The 16,212-nt window shown below is 43.9% G+C and overlaps 1 protein-coding gene across 1 annotated transcript; it reads left to right on the top strand.

The window, feature by feature from the left end:
* Window positions 1-300: 300 nt before the first annotated feature.
* On the top strand, window positions 301-16,212 carry pkd2 (polycystic kidney disease 2). The gene is made up of 15 exons (XM_088602856.1): window positions 301-1,617; window positions 2,403-2,516; window positions 4,929-5,062; window positions 5,435-5,685; window positions 6,480-6,704; window positions 6,928-7,156; window positions 7,532-7,702; window positions 8,045-8,226; window positions 8,656-8,776; window positions 9,194-9,292; window positions 9,764-9,885; window positions 10,333-10,450; window positions 11,256-11,419; window positions 12,092-12,239; window positions 12,892-16,212. The coding sequence occupies exons 1-15, from the start codon at window positions 1,125-1,127 to the stop codon at window positions 13,117-13,119; spliced, it is 2,799 nt and encodes a 932-aa protein (XP_088458982.1). The 5' UTR covers window positions 301-1,124; the 3' UTR covers window positions 13,120-16,212.

Below are 16,212 nucleotides of genomic sequence, written 5' to 3' on the forward strand. Positions count from 1 at the left end.
GCAAAAAAAAACCTGTTAAACCACTTAATGCTGGAAATACTAGCAGATCTTGTGTTTCCGAAGAATTACGTTCAAGAGCACCTAATAGCATACAGATGTGGTAATAACAAAAAAGGAAAATATTACATTTTTCCCCAAATAAAAAAAAACTTTCAAACTCAGACAATTACAGAGCTTTCTGACCATGTGATAGTGGGAGGTGAGGTTCGTCCTGGTGTAAGCCCGTTTATTTTGCAAACCCAGGAAGTTGCATGGAAATGACAAAAAAATAAATAAACCATGAATGTCGGAACTGAGCGTTTAATGTACGTAGCACCACGGAGCTCTCCGTTACACAAGATGTAGAGTGTGCACTGCTTGCTAAAGGTGTTAACTTTGCTTTTCCGAAATTAAAGGAGCTGCCGGCCAGCGATGCTGTTACGTCAGGGCGAGTCTGACTGTAACCCGATCCCAGCAAATGGGACGCTGAGATTTTGGGAAGCGAGAACAAGATGGCTGGTTCGGGAGAAGGGATTGTTTTTGTTACCTATTAAAAGTACAAACTGGATGTAGATAAAAAGAGGAAAACGTAATACGTCGGACTTTTCTTTTTTTGGTTTTTATTTGCTGTATAAGAGGACGTAAAACGTGCGCGTAAAATAAAACTCAAGTTATCGCTGAATGAGGATTTGCGGTTAAGTTGCTATTTCGCCTCTCCGTCGTTGCTATGGTTCAACCGATTGGTAAAAAAAAAACCCCACTCAACCTGATTTTGTTAAAGTTTTAAATTACTGCTGCCTATTCGGGCTATTGCGTCCGGCAGAAAAGAAAACCGTCGGAGATAACAGCTGTCATAGCAGGGCTGCCTACGAAAGTGTCGGTGTGGTCTTGGAGAAACTACCCCTCTGCAGCTGAAGAAAACTACAGGAGGGACAAACGTGGAAAGTGTAGTCCAAACTCTCCGGGGTGTCTTTTTGTTTGTTTGTTTTTTAATTTAATCGAAATCAAAACGCTGTTCAAGTCAGGGTGCGCGGGGGAGAAAAAATAATAATTTAAAAAAAAGTTGAAGCGTTTCATTTAAAAAAAAAAGTCACCGCGGTTTCATTATAGAGGTTAAATGCGGAGCTGTTGCGCCGGCAGGCAGGATGAGTTCGAGCCGAGTCCGACCCCAGCAGCGGCAGAGCCAGGCGGGCAGGTTCGCGGGCAGCGCCGCCGGTTCCTCCGCGGCGGGCAGGCTGGAGCCCGGCGAGGGCATTGAGATGGAGAGGATTCATCACCACGACCTCGGACTTGGGGGCTCCGTGGGCACGCCCTCGCCTTCCTCCTCCTCCTCTTCCTCCTCCTCCTCCTGCTCCCGGCAGGCGTGGAGCCGGGACAACCCGGGATTCGAGCCCGAGGAGGAGATGCTGGAGGCGGACTGGCCGCCGGCGAGCCCCGGCCGCAGGTCGGTGTCCGCCACCTCCAGCGGCAGCAGCAGCAGCGGTCTGGGAAGCTACAACGGCGGCGGCGGCGGAGGAGGAGGAGGGGGACATCGGATGCAGCGGGGTCTGTACCCGACCCCCACCGTGGAAGTCCTTCAACACCAAGACAGATCCGGTCCCCGGGGCTGTGGGAAACGGATCCTGGAAAAAATAAGAAGTGAGTCCCGCAGAGGGCACTTGTCCAGGGGGGGATCAGAAAAGCGGTCAGGTTCAGAGCTCCGTTTCACTTGTAAGGAGGATCCTTCAAGCCGTCTTGGGAGACTATAAAAATGTTTCTTTTGTGTTGTTGTTGTTGTTGTTGTTGTTGTTGTGAGTCAGGAGATGCCTTGGATTTGTATATTTGGCAGCTGGCTCGGAGGACTGCAGACAGAGTTTACTGTAGTAAAAGGTGGTAGCGCGCATGTGTTTAACTAGACGGTAAATACACGATTGCTTCAACCTGCCCGCCCCAATTCGTGAGATGAGAAGTGTATCCATTATTTAAGTGGGACATTTAACTTCTAGGACATTTAACTTTCTAGGTTGGTGATAATGTGAAGGATTCAGAAATGTCAGCGACCTCTCAGAGCAGTCTTGTGGGTATTTATGGATATCTCTGCATTCTAATCATTAATAATAAAGTGCTTTTAGCTTTATATATCCTAGTTCATATATCACAGAGGCAGTGTTATTATCCAGACCCCTTTCTGTATCGATCGTTTAGGAATGTAAGGAAAACGTTATTAATACGAAGCGATAGCAGCCACATACACAAATGAGTAAGACGTACAATATGAAATAAGACAAATTTCATAATTAAAAGTAATGCAGGTTCTCTTAAAAGGATAAAATGCCAAATAAAGTGAAAAGTTCCTTATCAAGATTAAGTGAATCTGAATTGATGTGTGTATATATACAGTGTATACTGTATAGTAAGGATTTGCGTTTTTGCGTTGATTTTAGTTCTTTGGGGAACACGACTGATGGTGGACAGCAACACCAGCCGAGAGAAGTACCTGATGAGTGTCCTGCGAGAGCTGGTCACCTATGTCATGTTTCTGGTCATCCTGTGCATTTGTAAGTACACTACTGCCCCCATGGGGTGACAGTCGTGATCAGTGACTTGGCAGGATGTTGCTTTCTAGGACTGGTGACAGGAGTTGATAATACAGTACAGCGTGACAGGAAAGCATTTTCCTACAACAAGTTAAATGGCAGAGGAACAGGGTACACATCCCATGGACAGACAGGTAGTTGTGAAGTTCTAAGTGTGATGGACTGTTTTGGATGAAACTTTAAAGTCATATTTCCAATCATTTAGCTGGATTGTAGGCAGCTGGAAAGGGGTGTCCATTTTTACACATTATCGTCTGTGGGTGTGCACACATGAAGTGCGATGGCTCTGTGGCTCAGGATCTGCGCCTGAGGCTGGAAGGTTGCCGGTTCATATCCCGCAGCCGGCAGAGGAATCCTACTCGGATGGGCCCCTGAGCAAGGCCCTTAACCTCAACTGCATCAGGGGTGTCGTATAAATGGCTGACCCTGCGCTCTGACCCCAAGCTTCTCTCCCTGTCTCTGTGTCTCATGGAGAGCAAGTTGGGGTATGTGAAAACACAAATTCCTAATACATGAAATTGTATATGGCCAATAAAGTGATCTTAAGTAGAGAGCAGCTTGTGTGTTTGAAGAGAGATCTGTGTACTGAAGGAAACAGAAGATGTTTCTGGCCAGTTTTCACTGCCGGGCAATTCAACATTTACCACTGAATGAGTGATAGAAAGCTGAATTCAATCATGGATAATTCCTTGAATTCATATAGTGCTTTACATCTCAATAGATTCTGCAGTGCTTTACATATAAAGAGAGGACTTCCTTCATCCACAGCTAAAGAGCAGCTTGGTGACATATGGTAGACATTATGTACCAGGTACCTGTTAGCTGCACAGCAGATGATGTTCGAAAGTTTAGAAATTACTTTCAGCAGTTGAGTAAAGTGGGAACTTTGGGAAGAGCTGTTTCTGCAAGCCCAGTGTACCAGGGCATCGAAGTTGACAACTATCCCCTGCTCTGAGGAATAGTGCTATGGGATCTTTAATAGTCCAGACATCTCATTTGACCACTGAACGTTCTTACAGCACAGTAATTGGTTTAGAAGGAAGAACACTGGCTACTATTCTTCCAACACCACCTAATGGCAACAGCCTAGTTCTTTAACTGTCTCCTGGTCTGGTACTGACCAGGCCCAGTCTTGCTTTCCTTCTGAGATCTGAAGAGATCAGGGTTGAAGGTGGCAGTGTTGTTTTCGTACGTCCGCATTTTTTTTATCCCTGAACAAGTTCTAGACTCGATAATGTGTTTCTCATTCAGAATGATGTAGGGCAGGATCTGGAAACTGCAAGTAATATTGTTACTAATCCTACGGTATTACTGAACAGCAGGCAAGCACTTTGTGGTCGTAACCTTTAATGTAGAAAACAGCGTTACCAATGTGGTCTTGGTGCTGTTGCAGAAGATATGTCAGCAAGTAAGAGTGCTGCCACTGGTGCCAGGGGTTTTGGGCGGATCGGGAAAGTATTTCCTGACAGACTTGGATGTGTCGTTGGGAGCCAGGGATTTCTTCTACGGAGAGACATTTTTATTCAACATGGTCATATTATCCTGGAAATGCTTTTGCATATTAAAACGCCTCCATTTTTTAGTTTGATGATTTTATGAACAGTGTGTGGCAGCACAGACACGAGATTTAGTCCGTATTTTGCTTTTATTTTCTTCGTCCCATTTATCTCGCCAAAAGGAAAAGGCGATTGCATGCCATTCCTGTTCTTTTAGCAAGAAACAATCCCTGTTCCCTAGTTTAAAATACATTAGAAGGTGATTTTTCAAATGTTTGCCAAAACATTATTTATCGGAGCACACTAAATTCACTGAGCTTGTTAACTGAGTGTCCTGTATTAGTTGTAAAGGTTGGTTCCTCTCAGTTTAACTGAGAGGTTTTCCTAATTGTTTAAACATTAATGAGTTAGTTAACTGGGTCAGTGAATTCTAAATGATGATTAACTTGACTTTTGATATATTTGAGTCACAAGACAAGCAGTAAAAGAAACTGAGAGTTATAATATAGTTTCTTTTGTTTGAGAATTAGTGATTGTTCTTCGGTGTGCTTCAGCTAATACATTTGGGGATAATATATTGTAACGTATTTTTGAAACTGTTACTTTGGGCAACATAAATTACTCTATGTATAAGATAAATATTTTTAATTATTATTAACATCACTGCTACATTTTAAAGTGGTTCAATCTACAGAAACATCTTTCATTGATTGTGTTGACATGTGGATGTGTCTGGCTCTTTAAATTTTTAGAGTTTTATTAATAGCAAGGAGCATAAAACAGCCTAGAATATTTCCACTATTATCTTTCACTGTTGTGCATAATTTTATTTTACTATTGGAATCTTTTGAGTCACGTTGCTGAACGTATTTTCCAGTGACTTACGGGATGTTGACCTCCAGCTTGTACTACTACACAAAGGCCATGTCCCAGCTGTTCCTGGACACGCCTGTATCAAACACGGAGAAGACAAACTTCAGAAGTTTGGCTAGTATGGATGACTTTTGGAAGGTACACCCTGTTTTTCAGCTTTTGTGGTTTTTGATTTCTGCCTAAAAAGTTTAATGAAGGGTAAAAAAAAAGTTTGCAATGTTATCTTGTCATCTCTCTCTTTTATTGCCAAGTTTAAAGGCTACTGTATAATTCACCCTAACTCTGCCTGGTGTAGTTAGTCTCACTAGATGTAGGAAATAGCAAGTACTGTTATCAGTTAGTGCTCAAACGTGTATCACTACGTGTTTTGTTTCTTCCTTTGGTCTCACCAAACGAAAGCTGAAAAGCGTGGCAATTCACGAATTGCAACACTATACGAGTCTTGGAAAGGGGGGAAAAAAAAACACCGCGCAGAGCAGACGAAGGAGTTGCCCGTTTCTCTCTTCCTAGTTCGCCGAAGGCCCGCTCCTAGACGGCCTGTACTGGGATGTGTGGTACAACAACAGGACCCTGCCGGAGAACCGGAGCTGGATTTATCACGAGAGCCTGCTGCTCGGGGCCCCTCGGCTCCGGCAGCTGAAGGTGCGCAACGAGTCGTGCGTGGTGCACGAGGATCTGAGGGACACCGTGCAGGACTGCTACGGCGCGTACTCGCCCGGTCACGAGGACACCTCCCCCTTCGGCCTGCTGAACGGAACCGCGTACGTACGAACGCGCCTGGTCTCGCGGCCGCCGCTGGGCCTCGGGCGGGGGGGGGGGGGGCTCCGAGACCGGCGTTGGCCCTCGCCTTCCCGCGCGTGCCGAGTAGAGCCGCCGCATGCTCGACGTGAGGCGAATAGCGTCCAGTTTATTACTGAGCAGCGAGCACAACGAGAACAGTTTTAACGTCTTCATTCTCTTCTTGAAATATGCATGTCACCAATTTAGTTATTTGAGTCATCGGGTCAGTTTCATGTGAAATGGATATTTCAGACCGCTGATATGTTACAGATACTGAAAGTCAAGAGAGCCAGAGGTCCCTAATCTTATCTAACAGCATACAGTTCTATATACAGGGAGTGCTGTGGCTTGAATTAGTATTACATTTTAGTTTTTATTAGCAAGTTTCAATTGATCAAATTCTTATCGCTGTTATTTTTCTTGGCAAATGCGTTTATCTTAAGTGATTAACGATTAGCCACTTCATATGCAAATATATACAGCTGGAGCAAAGTGCGTAGAGTCCAACGCCCAAGGGTGCAGTCGCATCACTTGCACCAGAGCATTGAACGCACAGCCCTCTGGTCAGGAATCCAGAGTCCAGACCTCTAGCCCACACCTTCAAGAATAAAAAGAAGGTTGGCTGGGGTCAGTTCCCTACAGAGTGCATTAAACACGTTGGGGAAATGCTTCCCTTCTGTCTTGCGCTTCCAGACAAGCTTTGTAGTACACGCCTGCATGTAATTGCTAATTAAGCACAGCCGCGGTACTGTAAGCACATCTGTCCTGGAAACAGCTGGATCTACACCAACGAAGCGGACCTGAATGGAAGCAGTTACTGGGGCCTGATTGCGACCTACAGCGGCGGGGGGTACTACCTGGACCTTTCCCGGACCAGGGCGGAGACGGCCGCACAGATCCAGACTCTGAAAGGCAACCTGTGGCTGGACCGAGGGAGCAGGGCCGTGTTCATCGACTTCTCCGTCTACAACGCCAACGTCAACCTCTTCTGCATCGTCAGGTACACACCAGCCGCGGCCGCGGCTTTGCAGCTGACGCGACGGAAGCGCCGCTGTTCGTGTCGGGTCGACGAAAACCGGCAACTAAAACTCCTGCGGTCCGGGGCCGCCTCTTGGGAGGAAGGCGGATTTGCGTTGCAGTCTGGTGCGTACTGGAAAGCCGCTACACCGCGGCCTCCGTCCGCACGGAGCCGTGATGTTGTTGTTTGTTTCTTGATGTTGTAGGTTGGTTGTGGAGTTCCCCGCCACAGGGGGCGCTGTCACCTCTTGGCAGCTTCAGACCGTGAAGCTCAACCGGTACGTGTCCAACGTGGACTACGCCATAGCAGCCTGCGAGATTGCCTTCTGTCTCTTTGTCCTTTACTATGTGGTGGAGGAAGCCCTGGAAGTCCGCATTCACAAGCTCTATTACTTCAGGAACCTCTGGAACTGCCTGGACATCCTTATCATTGCGGTGAGCGCACGTTCGGTTATTGAAATGTGACCCTGTCACCACTACCTTAAAGGAATAAAACTCCAAAGCACAGGTAGTTAGTATGATATTATTTCTATTTTTCCCCCATTTTTTAATTTCTAACAAGTCTTATTTACACTGTATTTTGAGAAACCTCCGTAGTTTTAGAATGGGATTTGAATTATGATGTTGAAAGATACTGGGTGTACATACCTGCTGTTTGTTTTGTGTTTTTAATGTTTCCAAGTTCAAATCCATGCAGAGTTCTAAACAAGAGCACGGAAGTTTTAAATGATTGTTGTGAAGCTTGCAATTTATTCAATTTTAAGTCAGTTTGTTTATATATATATATGTGTTTTTCTCTTCTCCTCACAGCTCTCAGTTGCTGCTATAGTTATTAACATCTACCGAACGGTAACAGTGAACTGCCTGCTGAAGAAGCTCTTGGAAATCCAGAATGCTTACCCCAATTTTCAGCCTCTTGCTTACATGCAGGTTCAGTTCAACAACATGGTGGCCATGATTGTTTTTTTCTCCTGGATCAAGGTACTCTTCATTTTTTTAAAAAAATGGTGTGTATTTAATGTGCTACAGACCTGCTCAGATTCTCTAAAGGTTAAAAGTATTATCTATGTAATAGTGGCTATATCCATTACAAGAGTGCATAACAAGTCTTATTTTCAATTAAACTGCTTTTACTTTGAAGATTTTTTAATGATGAGCTGCAGAATATAATTTTTATACTACAATGCTTAGTTCTCTGAAAAGTTTTCTTGGAAGATACAGGAAAAAAAAAGTTTTGGGAATGGAAATTCTGTAACACTTGATACCTTTAGGGACCCTTTTTTTAACGTAAGAAAAATTGTATCATCTTCTCTTTTTTTGCAGCTCTTTAAATTCATTAACTTTAATAAGACAATGAGTCAGTTGTCATCCACCATGTCCCGCTGTGCCAAAGATATCATTGGCTTTGCCATCATGTTTCTGATCATATTCCTGGCCTATGCCCAGCTGGCATACCTTGTGTTTGGAACACAGGTGAATGATTTCAGCACATTCCAGGCATGCATGTAAGTAGCGTGTTTATAGTGTGTTTAAAGTGTTGCATCGGATGACATACACACGGCCTACATTCAGATATGAGCGGTCAGTGGGGGCAGTTAACTTCCAAATGAATGGCAGGATCAGTACAACATTTAAAAATGTTTCTTTAATTGCATACTGCAAATGGAGATTTTAGTTGGAATATGTGTGTCGTTGTGTCTTTGCTGCTTCTCTGGATGTGAAAATAAACAGAATCCTTAATAGGTTTCTTGATCCCAGTGATCTGTAGTGAACCTGGCCCTTTCAGTGGTTAAAGGTTCAACTGACACGTGTTTTTTCTGGTCTTTCATGTGTTGCCAGAAATAATATTTTCTTAGATGTTCTCTAAAAATTTTCAAAAATACTTTCACCTTTTCCGTGATATCAGGAACTAAATGTTTCTTTTTTTAATGTAGTTTTACACAGTTCCGTATAATTTTGGGCGATTTTAATTTTGCTGAAATTGAAGAAGCAAACAGGATATTGGGACCCATTTACTTCACAACATTTGTGTTCTTTATCTTCTTTATTCTACTGGTAAGCGTTTCATTTTATTTGATTGTTTCTATTTCTTTTTTGTTTACCTGAATGAAAAATATTGAGATTGAAAGGCATGGAATTTCAGTAGTTATGCTGAGTTTTAAGAACATTTTCTCTTTTCCTTCTCTGCGTATCCATGGAGATGAAAACTTCAATTATAGTTATTAAATTACACTTTGTTTTGTGTAGTTTGGATTTTATCCCATTCATTATTGAAAGGTTCCTGGACCTGATCTCCATACAGATATTTTCTGTCAGTTCAGTATATTCTGAATGCTAATTATTCCTTATCATGAAGTTCATGTGTTGTCAACGTCTGTATAAATGTAAGCTCTCCCTTTTTACACCCTTTTTTATTGAGCTCATCAGCCATTTAATTAATAATAGACATGTTTTCTCTTCTTGCTTTCACAGAATATGTTTTTGGCAATTATAAATGACACCTATTCAGAAGTGAAAGCGGACTTGGCTCAGCAGAAATCTGAAATGGAACTCGCTGACCTTATAAAAAAGGTATTGGGACCAAGAGAGAAGAGCACTGGAGATGTGTTCATCACAGGAAGAAAATGTGTTTGTTGCTGATAGGAACTGAGTGTATTGAGTGTAATGGGAAGTTGTTGAGATAACAGTAGAATAAAATAGTTCAAGCGTCAGCGTGCGGAGGCTGCAAAGTAAAGGTTTATTCCATGCTGACCAGAGAAGCAAAGAAACACAACGTTTCGGCTGTGGAGCCTTCTTCTTCAGTCACCTGAAGGGGGTCACCTGAAGAAGGTGTGTTTCTTTGCTTCTCTGGTCAGTATGGAATAAAACGTTACTTGTTCCTTTATAAAATAGATAACCATGCACAGGAAAGGGATGTCGTGTAACAGTATGAGAGCTTTCCTGTCTCCCTCAGGCACCAGTTCATTCTACAGATCACACAGGCGATTCTTAGGTGTTGTGAAATGTGAGGGACATATGGCAGATTCCTTTTCCTTTCACTAGGGGTACAATAAGGCCTTGGTTAAACTCAGGCTGAAGAAGACAACGGTGGATGACATTTCGGAGAGCTTGCGTCAGGCCGGAGGGAAGCTGAACTTCGATGAGTTGCGCCAGGATCTGAAAGGGTGACTGTTTTGTGTTTTGGGAATAGTGGTGGTCTTCGCATTATGACAACTATCCTCCATCTCTTCCAATGTATGCAGACAGTCTGTTGGATGCTATATCTTGTCCAGGTGCTGATGTGTCGCAGATGTCATCTTAAGATAGCTAACAAAGTTGTTCAGTGGTAGCCGTCGCTTAAAACCAAATACCGTCAGCTTTAATTTCTTATTTGAACTCATAAACAAGGTCCTCTATTTGTAAATCTTTGTTTGAAGTATATACTGTATGAGGAGCACCTGTTACCATTTGCTCTTTATACTCTGTTGAGTATATCTGTGTACATTAAGCTCTTTACATATTGGCTGTTTAGGTGATGCTGTTTGCACAGAGTGTGTGCTGTCTAAGCTTAGGTGTAGGCTGTAAAGTTTTTTATTGACTTTAAATTGACTAATTACTGGAATTGTTTTCAGGAAGGGACACACTGATGCAGAGATTGAAGCCATCTTTGCAAAATATGATCAAGATGGTGACCACGAGCTCACAGAACATGAACACCAGCAGATGAGAGATGACTTGGAGAAAGAGAGAGTAATTTGTGTTTTGCAAGTTTTTTTTATGGGTCATTTAGGCATTTATGGGTTTAAGGAATCGAACTGTCAAACGTTAAGTTTGTTTAATTGTTTTTATATTAAATGATATGCGCTTATTATTATCAATAATATTTGTCAAGCATGTACCCATATACAGGGTAACTTACAATATGTGCAAAGTTTACTTTATGGGAAAGTAGAAGGAACAGTTGTGCAGGTAGAGTAAGGTGAAAAATCAGTTTTACCCAGAGCAGAACGTGTTTTGGAAGTGGGAGAATAGAGGGAGCACAGAATATCTGGAAGGAACTGGAGGAAAGAGTGAGAGGGGGTGGTAGGGAGAGACTTCATACAGGCAGAAGCAGAGTGGTTGAGAATGGTAGGCAAAAGGCCAAGCCTATGAATCAAATTAATGAAGCACGATGGAGCTGTTGGAGGGACTTGTGTAATTGAGTACGGGCTGTGCTTCTGCCGGTAATCGCATCAGATTAATAGACATTACTTCATTTTTCATGTTTTTCCATATATTTTGACTCCCACCTAGTGGGTAAGAGGGGATATAAAAATACAGCCTTTCCTGGCAGGTGTCTGCCTTCTGCCTTTCCCATCAGCTGACTTTGAATGTACCCGTGCGCTTGTGAAAGTGACATATCGGGCAGGCTAGGAAAAGGAACAGCGTTTGGGGTACCTTACAGGGTATTGAAGCCCGGGGGCTGACGTGCACTGCGCAGGTGGGGCCGCGGGGAGTGTGAGGAGCTGGGCGGGGAGTGGCTGTGACCAGGCTCCTCTGCCTCGTCCCGATGCAGGAGGATCTGGACCTGGACCGGAGCTCCTTCACCAGGCCTGCCAGCGGCCGCAGTTTCCCGCGCAGCCTGGACGACTCGGAAGAGGACGACGACGAGGACAGCGGCCACAGCTCCCGCCGGCGGGGCAGCAGCTCGGGCGGCGTCTCCTACGAGGAGTTCCAGGTGTACGTTGGGCTCGGTTGCCGCCGCCACTGTCTCATGCCGGAACTAGCGGCTACTTCTTGCTCTGCACCTAAAATAGTTCAGTTTCAGGCCTTGACTCCGCCCACTCATCCATTTTTCATGCCCATAGACTCTTATCAGAGTAAACCATGGTTTATCTTTTATCTCCTTTCTATAACTGAGTGCTGTATACCGTCACCGGCGTTAGTTTGGCATTAAGTGAATTAAGCCAAACTTCAGTCCAGTGAGTGAAAGAGATGTCTTTATAGAAATGTAAGATGAGATCACTTTATGGGCCATATACAATTTCTTGTATTAGGAATTTGTCTTCTCGCATACCCCAACTTGCTCTCCATGAGACACACAGATAGGGAGAGCAGCTTGGGGTCAGAGCGCAGGGTCAGCCATTTATACGGCATCCCTGGAGCCATTGGAGTTAGGGGCCTTGCTTAGGGGCCCAACAGAAGAGGATTCCTCTGCCGGCCGTGGGATACGAACCAGCAACCTTCCAGCCACAGGCGCAGATCCTGAGCCAGAGCCACCACACCACCTGTGCATTGATGTTGAAGTCTAATCTTGGGTCACTCTAGATACACAGTTCCTTCCCAGGAGTTGTCATAGCAGTGTAAACCCTTTTGCAGACTTCTGATTTTCCGATCTGTATGTTTTCCCAGCTTGGTTAGGCGTGTGGACCGTATGGAGCATTCTATTGGGAGCATTGTGTCCAAAATAGATGCCGTGATTGTGAAACTTGAAGCAATGGAGCGAGCTAAGCTGAAGAGGAGGGAAGTCCTTGGCAGGCTTCTGGATGGCGTCATTGAGGTACGTAAAACTTCAAAGGGGAACTGCAGGCCCGATTTCTCAGACTGGTGTTAAATCTCTGTAGCAAAATACAGTATAACTGACAGTATAGAAAATCAAGCACAGAATTGTGGACTTTGTGAAAGTACTTTTGTAAGTTGTCGCAAACCCCTGGTCTGGTTGTGAGCGAGAGTGAGAGTTCCCACGACTTGCGATATGATGTGGCCCTTCCTGCTCCCTAGTCACTGTAATTTCTTGTACTGCGATGTACGGGCAAATAAGTACAGGTTGTGCAGCAGACATTTTCACCGCAGGAATGTTCCAATGTGATCGGCATGCAGAGTTAACAAGGAAGTAGTATTTATCAGCAGAACCGTCTCGAAATAGAAAGCAATATTTGTTTTGGATTGAAAGAGACGCATTCACAAGCCTGCGTCTTTAGGCCCACACACGTCACTGGAGGTTTTGTCGCCTCGTTCATTGAGAAAAGAAGCCCTTTAAACATAGACAACTGTTAACAGATGCGTGGACATCGGTGCTTCGCAGAAAGTGCAGGCGTAGGGTTCCAGGTGTTACCGTCCCAGTAGCTCTGAGGCTGTCCGAGAGGTTACAGGGACCAGCCCCGCTGACGCGCCCCGCGCTTGTGTCCCGCCCCCCCCCCCCCCCCCCGCAGGACGAGCGTCTGGGCAGGGATGGCGACGCTCACCGGGAGCAGATGGAGAGGCTGGTGCGGGAGGAGCTGGAGCGCTGGGAGTGCGACGACGCGGGGTCGCGGGCGAGCCACCGGCTGGGCACCCCACTGGGCGGGGGCGGGCTGCCCCGCCCGCGTGGCTCGCGGCCCCCGTCCTCCCAGTCCGCCGAGGGCGCGGACGCCGCGGGCCACGCCGGCGGGCACCTGTAAGGGGGGCGCCGCCGCTGCAGAGCCGGACCGCGAGGTGCGACGTTTATTTAAAGGAGGAGGAGGAGGAGGAGCGCGTCGCTTTGTGTCCTTTTTTTATGAAAGTACGGAAAGGTACCGCCTCGAAAGCTTTTCTTTATCGAGGTCCACATGTTTTCCTGATCTTATTGGATATTGTCTGGAAAAAGTACCCTTAAAAAGGTGAATGCAGACCAAGAGTTTTTTTTGGACCAGAGGAGATGAGGGAGATCTAAGGAGGAGGTAGAGCAATGTGCTGCACTTATGACTTATCCTACTTATTTGTATTTTTTACAAGTGGTTGTAAAAAGAAGAGGCAGCCACAGTCCAAAGGACTAAGTGGTCCTGAAATCAGTTGGATAATTTGCAGTGAAACTTAAAATATTTGTTCAGCCTACCCTTTCTCAAATATCTTTTTTAAAAAAGTCCCCAAGTTCCCCTAATATTATTAGAACATGTTTCTGCTGAACAAATCACTATTCGAGTATTTCAGAAACCCCCTTCACATAGAGGCATTCAGGCCTTTTGGGAACTGGTAGATAATGAATGTTTGGATCTTATCCAGCCACTTCTTGAAAGACGCCTGGGTATCAGTGTTCACACAGCTGGGTCGATAGGACGCCTTGTGGAGATCTGCCTCATTTTCTCATGTTGAAATGCACTCCCCTACAGTTTCAACCTGCACCTTCTCTTTCATGATTCACTGCTTATCCTGAAGAAGTCCCTAGGATTTGTTTTGTCAGTACTTCTGGGAATTTTTAATAGCCTTAAAGGCAATGGCCAAGTTTGAAGCCGGAGGGTTCACAATTTAGCCCTGTTGCCCTCTGTGCTGCACGCATTCTCAAAACGTCAATTGCTCTTTTTCTTTCACCTTGAAGCTGTGTGCCCAGGCTTGTGTCAGCTGGAGAATATGGATGGAACTGAATCACTTGCACTCGTGTTAAGTCTCAGAACTGTAAGGAAAATGTCTTCTTACTAGAAACGGATGCTTTGTGCCCTGAATTGCCGCTGTTCTGAGCGTGCCAACGACAGCCTTATGATGAACCCTGCTTTTCACTTACATTTGTTGCATGCGAAAGGTCTTGACACTCAGAGCTCAGTGCTGCTGTAAACACAGGTCATTCCAGGTGTCTCTAGTGACTCACCTTTGAGGCTTGTTCTCTAAAGTGGAAGAGGTTCAAGTACTACTTTTGGCTTTATATAAACAAATATTTTTTTTTCTGCACAGTGAAACTCAAGGTAATAATATATAATAAACATACATTATATCCTAGGTGTCATTTAAGCAATTGATCACAGACCCAAACTAGTGGATTACTATCAAAACTTTTGTTTAGAAATTGCTGTGCTTGACATAATCTTCTGTATTGAACTTTGCTTAAAATTGAAACACAAATGCAGTGTAAGTTTCTCATTATGCTCGTTGCTGTTTTTAAAGAAATGCAGTAGGCTGAATGTTCTTCATGGCAGACTGCAAGATGACAGGGGAGAGGTTTAATATTATTGTAAGGAAGAATGTATTTGTGGCTTAAATGTTATCTGTAGTAGAAGGCTTTCGTGGTGATGCATTATCACATTTTAAGTGAAGTGTTTCTAATTGCTCAGTACAAGAGAGAGATTTGGACACAATTCACAACCAGAGGTGGCAACACCATTTGTCCTGCCGTTGTGGATCGTGCTAACAGCTCTCTCCGAAAGAGAGGCTCTATAATATTACTCAAATTTAAAACCGGGTAGGATTAGTCATGGCGGAGTGCAAAAACTGATGACTGCAATCGATTTGAAGCATGAGAAAAGTTTGCCAATGCGAGGAGGCTGTTTGGCCCATCTAGGTGGTGTAGTTTATAGAGGATCTCATCTATCCATTTGTTGACGGAAGCAGCTTGAAGGTTATCAGCTTCAACAGCGCTGCTGGGCTGTTGCCTCTGTTAAGGTTTAATGTGCATGTACACAGACATGCATCAGTGTTTATAGTAAATAATATATAGTAAAATATATCCTGTTAAAATCATGACTGAACACAATAGCTCAATTAAATGAACTTATAATAAGCGCCTGTGACAGAGGTCATATTATGAGTGTATTAGCCAGGGGAGACTGAAATATTTGGCTCAAGATGCAAGTGGAAAATGAGTTGCAGTGCAGAAGAGGATTTTTTTACTATCAACTTGTGGGCGTCTGACTCAGATCAAGTATGTTACAGTTCCAGAGTGTCTTTTAAAAAGTACAGGTGGTTCAGTTTCATCAGGCATCCTAACTTTGTGCCAGTTCAAATGAAACATGTTGGAGTACGTGCATTGTGGTTCACCAATAACTCAACGTCATACTTCCTTTTTATATCTGTGTTGAAAATTGTAAGGTTGTATATCATGTTCCTGCCATGTGTAATCACTACATTCTGCGTCTTGAATCCTGTTTCCAAAACAGCTGGAATTGCAATCGTGCCTTGGAATATGAGCAGCTTTTGTTACCACCCAAATATACGCAAGTGGGGCTGGTCGTGTGTTACCCTTTGTACCTTTTGTCACTTTTTTTTGGAGAAAGTCATTTCATTTGACTTGAGCTTTGTGAGTAACTGGCCTTTTGCAAATGATATGCCTTTCTCTTTCTTTGTTTGCACACGTGCTCTTAGAGAACTGTTTTATTTAGCTGCCCGGCTAATTATAAAAGTATTCCTTATAGACATATTGTCCATATGCCTGTAATTTTGTAACTTATAACAAACTTCATTTTGAAGTGCATCTAGTTTCATGGGATATCCATGTTTGCTTGACTCATTGTGTACTGTACCAGTCAGTATGGTATTTTGTAGTCTTTTTAAAGAATTTTGTACACTGTAATTATCAAAGATAATGAATGCTTTTTAAAGTATTATACACTTATGGTGATAACACAATTGTAGTCTCAATTTTTTACTTTGACCTTTTTCTTTGAGTTATATAAATCAGTGTTGTGTTTTACTGGATTTCTATTGGGACATCTTGTAATACAGTATATTGCTTTCTTCTACTAAACTGACAAAGGAACACAGCTTAATGGGATCACTTGAGTTCATAATAAATAATCTTTATCACACAA

Source organism: Lepisosteus platostomus, chromosome 1, assembly GCF_059453375.1.
Source record: "Lepisosteus platostomus isolate fLepPlt1 chromosome 1, fLepPlt1.hap1, whole genome shotgun sequence".
Taxonomy (NCBI): Eukaryota; Metazoa; Chordata; class Actinopteri; order Semionotiformes; family Lepisosteidae; genus Lepisosteus; species Lepisosteus platostomus.

Excerpts from the sequence above, each read along its gene's own strand:
- pkd2 (XM_088602856.1), top strand. The coding sequence starts at position 1,125 with ATGAGTTCGAGCCGAGTCCGACCCCAGCAGCGGCAGAGCCAGGCGGGC. Across the intron at positions 5,063-5,434 it reads GTATGGATGACTTTTGGAAG|TTCGCCGAAGGCCCGCTCCT; the intron begins GTACACCCTGTT and ends CTCTCTTCCTAG. Across the intron at positions 5,686-6,479 it reads GGCCTGCTGAACGGAACCGC|CTGGATCTACACCAACGAAG; the intron begins GTACGTACGAAC and ends TCCTGGAAACAG.